This window comes from Chenopodium quinoa, unplaced genomic scaffold (genome assembly GCF_001683475.1).
Source record: "Chenopodium quinoa cultivar QQ74 unplaced genomic scaffold, ASM168347v1, whole genome shotgun sequence".
NCBI lineage: Eukaryota > Viridiplantae > Streptophyta > Magnoliopsida > Caryophyllales > Amaranthaceae > Chenopodium > Chenopodium quinoa.
This window is the reverse complement of record NW_018743252.1, coordinates 5134349-5142496: the sequence shown is the minus strand read 5'-3', so window position 1 is coordinate 5142496 and position 8148 is coordinate 5134349. Positions and strand designations below refer to the sequence as shown.

The 8148-nt window shown below is 35.7% G+C and overlaps 1 protein-coding gene across 1 annotated transcript; it reads right to left on the bottom strand.

The window, feature by feature from the left end:
- Positions 1–364: 364 nt before the first annotated feature.
- Positions 365–8148, bottom strand: LOC110735080 (probable galacturonosyltransferase 14). Its single transcript, XM_021915216.1, has 6 exons — positions 7295–8148; positions 5779–5831; positions 5533–5688; positions 3456–4046; positions 2578–2880; positions 365–1417 (listed from the first exon to the last, which is right to left on the bottom strand). Exons 1-6 carry the CDS (start codon positions 7506–7508, stop codon positions 1133–1135), a joined length of 1602 nt encoding a protein of 533 aa, XP_021770908.1. The 5' UTR covers positions 7509–8148; the 3' UTR covers positions 365–1132.

Genomic DNA, 8148 nt, shown 5'->3' with positions numbered 1-8148 from the left:
AACCAACCTGAAATATTTGGTTTTGAATCAAAGCTTTAATGAAGGAAATCAAACTAAGACTACCAAGACATTGATAGGTTCTTAAACCGTTTCATATATTTGTTATAATAAGCCACCAAAAAACGCCGCAATAAAAGCAACAAGGCAACCCCCAAGGACTGCCCATGGCTACTCGATGACTCTGAAAATCCCTAATGATAAGGTAAATTTATAGGCCAAGAAGGTTTTAAGGCCAACATTGATTCAGTACACTAGCCTTCAGTTTTATGGGATAATTTACTAGTTATAACTTTTGTTCAGAGTGATGTACGAATAATTGTTGATGAAAATCACGAGAAGAAATATAAATTTGCACAGATAGACATCGTTCCAGAATCTAGTAGGCGGAAAATAATAGGGACCCAATCAGACAGTGATTCGGGGTGTAGTATAACTAAGCATTGTTGTCTGTGATACTTGAGAAAGAATTTCTGCACATTTAGATATCCCTCAAGAATCGTACACAAGCAAAATTTAATGATATGACCTAGGATTAATCCCAAACTACAAGGAACCTGTTGCAGAAGACAAATCTTACCCTAGCCAAAAGTAGAAAAACTGAAATCTAGTTGATGGGAAAATAACAGGTACCAAAAAATGATATTAAAGAAAAAAGAATTAACTATATCCCGATCTTTTGCTTGGCAGATGAGGAACCATCACCATCAAGTAGCTCATATGAAGTCCAACTTGGCCTTCGGCTTGATGCACTGAGCTGCAATTATAGGAAGGGCAATATTCTGTGCGTAGTATGTATCTTCAATTATTGAACTATATCCCATAAGACGTGAGAAGCCCACAGAACGAGCATTACTGTCCTTTCTCAACCAAAAGAATTAACAAGAGTTGTTATTTTACGGATGGAAAAAATGAATATTGTGCCATGCTAGTCTCCACCCTACTCAGCTACTCCCCTTTAATTTGAGAAGCCATTGCCGAGTCTTAAACCTCATATATCTAACCATTTGGCAAATTCTATGATGCCTCTTCCCTTCACTTCTCTACCCAATAGAAAACCAATATCAGAAGCAGACATCCATTTTTATCCTGCCTCTTTTTTTTTTCTTCAGATTCTCATGTAGCTGACTGGTGACTATGACTCCAATATGTGACAATTTCTAATAAAATCGTTTGTATAATTGACATACTTGGTCCAAAAGGGTCGAAGATGATCGAAGCCAATTGGAAGCCATGGTTTCGACTGACCATTGTAATGAATAACTGCCGCTTTCTTCACATTTTCAAGATTGGTCTTATTCTGGTAGCCCAAACCGAGCATATGCCAAGACGGGTCAATCGGATGTACGTGGCCCTTAAAAGCAATCAAAGCTGGAGGTAGAGTTCCAAGTTTCCACATGGTAAGGTTTGCATTCAAGTTCTGCACAATAAATACCATAAATCCATGTCACAACTCAATGCCAGTATAACAAAAAATCTATAGGACATATATCATCTGCAAATTTCTATGCCAAATTTACTTATTTCAAATATGAGGATTAAAAAAAAGCTGTCAATACAAATCATACAATTAAACAAGGGTTATTTAAAAAGACCAAGACTGAACCTAAAAGTTGAAATGTGGCATGAAGGAAGTCTTAAACATGAATGAATAAATTCTACATTTCTATGAAGAAAACGATGAACAAAAAATGAACTCCCATTTATGGCATAAAGTAAAAAAGGTGTACGTAATCTGAATTAAAAAAAAAAATATTGACAAAGTAAGCAAGGTTAACAGAAGATATTAGCAAATTGAACCCCTAAGTTTCCCATTCATTTTCTGACATATATTATGCCTTACAATCCTTTATAAGACCCATGCTTCTACAGAGCCGCAAGGGAGGGAATCTAAAAATCCAAATGTCAAAGTATAAAGTCTGTCTTTTCATGAATCCTCCTTGATAATCTGCTTATATAATCAGAAAGGAAAACTAGAAAAAAATATCTGAAAGGGCTAGATTCAAAGTATTACCCTTTACAGGACAGACTATACCCAGCCTCAACCGGCCATTGTACTACTAATTGCTAGCTAAAATAACATACTTCCTCTGTTTTTTATTAGATGCATCACTTTCTCAAAGTGGAAGTTTCAATTTAGATGCATCACTTTTCCTTTTAATTAATAAATTCTCTCTCTCTCTCTCTCTCTCCTATCACATGGGCCCTCCTTATTTTTTCTCTCTATCTCTCTCAACTTCTAAAATTGCCTAGGAGTCTTCAATTACAAAAGTGATGCAACTAAAAGAAAACGGAGGAAGTATCTCTATCCAACAGCATTTGACAAATAAAAACTGATTCTTTATTTTTTGTTTTGGGGGGGGGGGGGGGTTGCGAGAAAGTAATGGGATGCAGACTAAACACTTCATGATAATGTAGCGTTTCCATGCTCCACCATATTCCCTCATGGCCAATTCTGATCACAGCATCCTCCCCCCCCCCCCCCCCCCCCTTCTCTCCGAGTTCAGCATATAAACTCCAAGAATATTCAAATCAGAAAAACACAGAATAATATAATTGAAAACATCTTAAAAATTTTACCTCCTTAAGCCAGGAGTGATAGGTATCCCTTATTCTTGCCTTTCTCCACGCACGCAGATCAAATACGTTCATCCCATAAGCCCATGCACATTCATCAGGATTCAAATTCTGTGATATGAGAGGATGGGAGAAATTGAAATAATTTCTGAATGTCTTGGACATCACCCACTCATCTGCACCTCTACAAGTCTCTACAGCTCCATTTACCTTCCCCTCAAGGTCAATATCCCAAAGAGGAGCTAGGTCACGCTGAATTACCACATCATCATCCAAGAATACTATCTTGTCGAGATTTGGAAATAGCTGCTCCAAAACCATGTTATGAAATTAATAACCAGCATGGTTTACAGTAACAATACACTATACACCTTAATGACTTAATGCACCTTAAACAAGTATTAATACACACGCTACAGAGTATACATACAAAAATGATTATGACATGGACAAACAGGAAGTCTCAGAGATATCAAATCTAGAAAAGAAAAGCATAACCAGCGAGGTGTGTGCACAAGCCTGCCTCAATGGAAAGATAGTTAACAAGAGAGCAAAATAGGTGTCCACTCTTCCAATTTCCTTCAAAAGTTATTATTGGTGTTGGAGTGGGACAATGAAAATAGATGAAGTTTAAAGAAATGGACAGGAAGACATGCATTGACATTCACAAACAAATTCACCTTTTACTTGTATTTAGAGTAAGATTTCCAAGCTCTCTCACATCCACTATCCCTTTCTTTTTCAGGAAATTAGTCTTTGTGTTTCTCATGTTTGTTTCAGACTTTCACTCAATCCATAAAAGTTTAAAGGATCTATCCTAACAAAATAAATAGACAGTCATCAAAGTCAAACAAATAATGTGCCTCAGAAATGACAATTACCTCAGGTAAATAGATCCGGATATGGTTGAGCAATGAAATGTATTTTGGACTTCTTGCCTGTAATTTTGAAGCAAAAGTTCTTGGAGTAGTCTCACTGAGATTGGCTCCTGTCACATGGTTGCCATGGTAGTAATTACGTATTCCATTATGGCTTTCTATAGCTTCCAGAACTGGAATGTTCTCTCTTGTTAACCAGTCAAACTGGTGGACACCTTTCACCTCAACAATTGCAGGTGAGACAGGATTTAGAGCAAACCAAGAATGCATGCCAGCATAAGTTTTCTTGTCAGTAATAACATGAAAGACTATTTTCTCAGGTTTCAAAGATGATTGCACAGCAGAAGCGACCACAACTGAAGCAGCCAAAATATTATCCGTGGACAAAACAAAATGGTACATGGAGTTGTCAGATAGCAGTGGGAGCAACTCTGGAGGAGGCAATTGTTTGCGAGCATGAGCATTAGAAGAGTACTCATCAGTCAAACGCAGAGACAAACAATGGATGCCTTTGGGAATTGAACTAGCAGCAAAGTGTTTGTTCATCAGCTCTGCAAACTTAGCTTCCCTAATTTCTCTTTCAAATTTCTCTATCTGTTAAGTAACAATTTATATCATTAACAATCACTTCATTAACATACACAAACATAAACACATACACATAAGCAGATTTTTAGATATGTTATTGTTGGAGATTAAAGACCAATATTAGCTACAAGGCCATAACACAGATCGTATTCAGAAAAGACCGTCCATAATAGTTAATGAACTACACGAAAGACAACCATCACATGCATCATAACTGATAGAAACACAAGTTCTAAAACTTTTATCTTGTTTATGAGAGGAAAGACTACCACCCACCTTTATTTGATGTAATGTAATTAAAAAAAAAAGTCCCAACATGCCCTATAACCCTTAAATTACAAAAGCTACAGCTTCACCCAGATCTCTTTTTCGTTTTTCTTTGTGGAACCTCACATCGTTCTCAAAGAATCCATTTAGAAGAAAAATTATTTCAATTACAATAACTGATCTTAGTTTCTCCATTCCAGCTACTCTTGCTGATCTCTTTGTTTCTAGAACAGCCTCCTGGTGAGAGCATCATGCCTAATGTACTGAATGCAGAAACAATAACTGATAGTCTCCTCTATTGCATTGAAAAATTTTAGGTCACCTAATCCTTCAACCAGGGCAGAGATCCAGAAACTGCAGATAAACTTTTATCCTCTAAAAAACTCGCCAGTGTCACATATTTCGCGATACACGGAACAGGTGAGAGGAGCACAATACCTATTTACTTTAAATTAGCCCAAAAGTGTTGAAAGCACTGCTACACATTACCCAGTTCAACAAATTATGTACATTTCATAAATATAAGGGAAGGCTAGTTGCAAACAAAGAATATGAAGACAAATATTCGTGGACATCAGAGTTCAAATAAATGACATTCCTATCTTTTATCATCCCAAATATGCAGTATGGCTCTCTTCGTGACAGTAAAAATATACAACTAAACAACAAAAGCTAGGGAATATATAGGACATTCTAAAATTTTAACACAGTAACTTATGTTGCAAGAGGAATAACCGTTGAGTTTTCAGTGACAATTTTATAAACTTCTAGGGGGAAAAAAAAAAGTCTTGTGTGGACCAAATTAGCAATGGAAGTAAATGCTACCTTAGTTTTATCAGTCCAATCGACCACTATTCATGATGGAATTGAGCAACATGAAAATTATTGAGAACTCTTTTGTTTTAACTATCAGTAATTAATGTTGCAGGAGAAGAAACCAAAATAGAGTTTACAAAGTGATGATTTAGGATTGGTGAGTACCTGAACACTCTAAAGAATAAATAGATAAAAAGTTTTGTCTCCCGATCTTCCAAAGCAATATTATAATGACATTTCAGCATACTTTTGCTTACCACATGCTTTCTCAAGTGTAACATACAGAATTTCAACCATGAAAAGTTAGAAAGATATACATCCACAAGATCTATCTTCATGCAAACTTCCACAGCTAATGTAAGCTGAAGACCAGAACATAGGCTTCGTGATATGAAAGAGTAATACATACCGTTCCTTTTAAGATGAAACCAAATGTTTTTGCGTCATATTGGTTGTTCTTCATATCAGACACAAGTTGACTGTATGAATCTGGAAGCTTTAGACCAGATGGTATCTCTTCACTATTGACCTGATTAAGAATTTTGTAGAAATCTCTAACCAGCCTCTGTTGCAACACGAATTAGAGAAATGAGAAAAAGTGAATTTGCTTCACATAAGAAAAACAAGAATACAATAACATGCACAAAATAATTACCCCTGAATCATCTCTACCGAGGAGCCTGGGACCAAAACGCCTACCTAAACAATCTGTAACATAATGGAAAGACACAAGTCAAAATCATAGCTTCCTTGAATAGTTGGCCATACAAAAGAGTAGATCAAACAAAAACAAGGTTAAATTTTTTATCCAGCAGAAAAGCCAGCAGAAAATTGCACATGACAGCAGAATAATAGATTAGTTTATTAAAATAGCTGTAGCCCTTGAATCAAGCTAACATTATTTGACAAACACTCAAATGAACCGGAGGTCAGCATACAAACACACTAATAGACAAGAAAGAAACTCCAGAGAGAGACACAGGATACAATGTAACAGCCTTTAGGTTATGTGTGAATTCACAAAAAATTAAAGCCATAATGTTAAGTGCAACACCTTTCCTCTGTAACTGCTTTACATCTCAAAATTTAAATGGCTCGATCTAAGATAAGAATGAGAGGAATAACTTTACAAAGTGCATAATAATAGAGGCCACCAAAATAGATCAACATGAAACATATATATCATTCAAATTAATATCAAAATCACGTTGACAAAATATTCAAAAAAAAACATTGCCCTAGTGCCCAGCACAAAAAAGCAATAAAACATTGCAAGAACCAGTAAATGAAGCATACATTCTTTCGTTTACTTTTCACTCATTTTCCTTCTCCGAAAGGAGGTGACTAGGGTGAATGTCAGGTTCAATTATTCAAATGCTAGCGAGTTAAGACATGCTCCCTGCTATTTTGCAAAATATACAAAACCCCTGTGAAGACATGCTCCCTAGAACTAGATTCGTGTTGTAAATAAATACATACATCAGCTAAACTCATTAGGCATCTTCACAATTATAAGATCACACTTTAATTAATGATAAGCCAACACCATGGCCATTTCTGATTTCTGAATCATGAACAAGGGTAAGCGCATCTATGCATTAACTCTTACCAATTGCATTACAGTATACATCCATATATATCTAAATACCAAAAATTATAACATTCTGTATACAAAAATCAATAAACCAACGACAGTATCTCACTAGAGAGAGAAAGAAACAAAGGATTGTGCAAGATACAAATAAAAATCGAAACGCTGATTTCAGTTATACTGCTATAGTAATTAGTAACACCCAAAACACCTAGTGATTGCAATGATTGCCGTCTAAAGCAGCAACCTAAAACAATGCTAAAGATCACAAAAAGCTCAACAACGATTAACAATCCAATCCCAATCAAACACACACAATCGCTTATACCCAAAACTAACCTAACTCAAACCCAAAAAACCAAGAAATCATAAATCAACCCAGTGTCGGCAAATCCAAAACTATCCTAATCAAAGTGATTCCATGTCAATCGAATTCCGGAAATCGAAAACAAACATACCCACAAATCTAAGCAATCAGATTCCAATTCCAATCAATGCAAATCCATACACAACCAAATCAAACAAAAAAAATCAAACCAAGATCCAGAAAATAATGAAATCAAAAAAATCAAAATCATACCTAAAGAAGAACAATTGTTGACACCTTCAAGAGTAACAAGAGCAGTAAGAATGAAGACGAACGGCAACAAAAAAGCAAGAATGAGGATTGTATGAAAAAGGGTACGATATGAAATGTGACGAGCAGCTACTTTGATCTTCATCAAGTCAACGAACCCACCATTGCTCGATGATATAGTTATACTTCTCATGCTCGGCGACAAGTGCAGCTGCATCCTCGTCCTCTAACCAATTCTCTATATATAACTATCAAACAACTACAACAAATATAACATAATACTATGTAATAACAATTCTTCGCAATTTGTTGTTCGGGTTCATTCGATTTTGGTTTTATCGACAATTCTCCTATAATCGGTTTCCCCTCGACCCATCTCCCCCTCGACAACCTCTCCAACATCCGATCAACAATGATCCCTTTTTTTTTTTCAAACCCCTTCAAAAAAAACTAACAACAACAACAATCCCTTGTTGTCAAGAAAAACAACAAACAAGAAACAACCCACCCTAGTTTTTAATCTTGTTGCTCGGATTCAACAAGTTGGGATTGATTTATATAATATTATAATATGAAAAATGAAATGAAATTATTCTGTGATGACGGAATAATTTCTTTCTTTGTTGTTGGATTTTGTTAAGTGGGGTTTTCGATTTTTTTTTAATTTTTATTTTTTCTGGGAAATTAGTTGTTTGAGTAATTGAAAACCAGCATTGAAGGAAAGAAGGGAAAGAGGGTAAATAAGCTGAAGCTTTTTTAGTCTACTCTCTCATGGATGGATCGGGGTAGAGAGAGAAAGTAGAGAGAGATTGGGAACAAGGGAAGAAAAACAAAAGAAAATCTGAAAAAAAAAAATG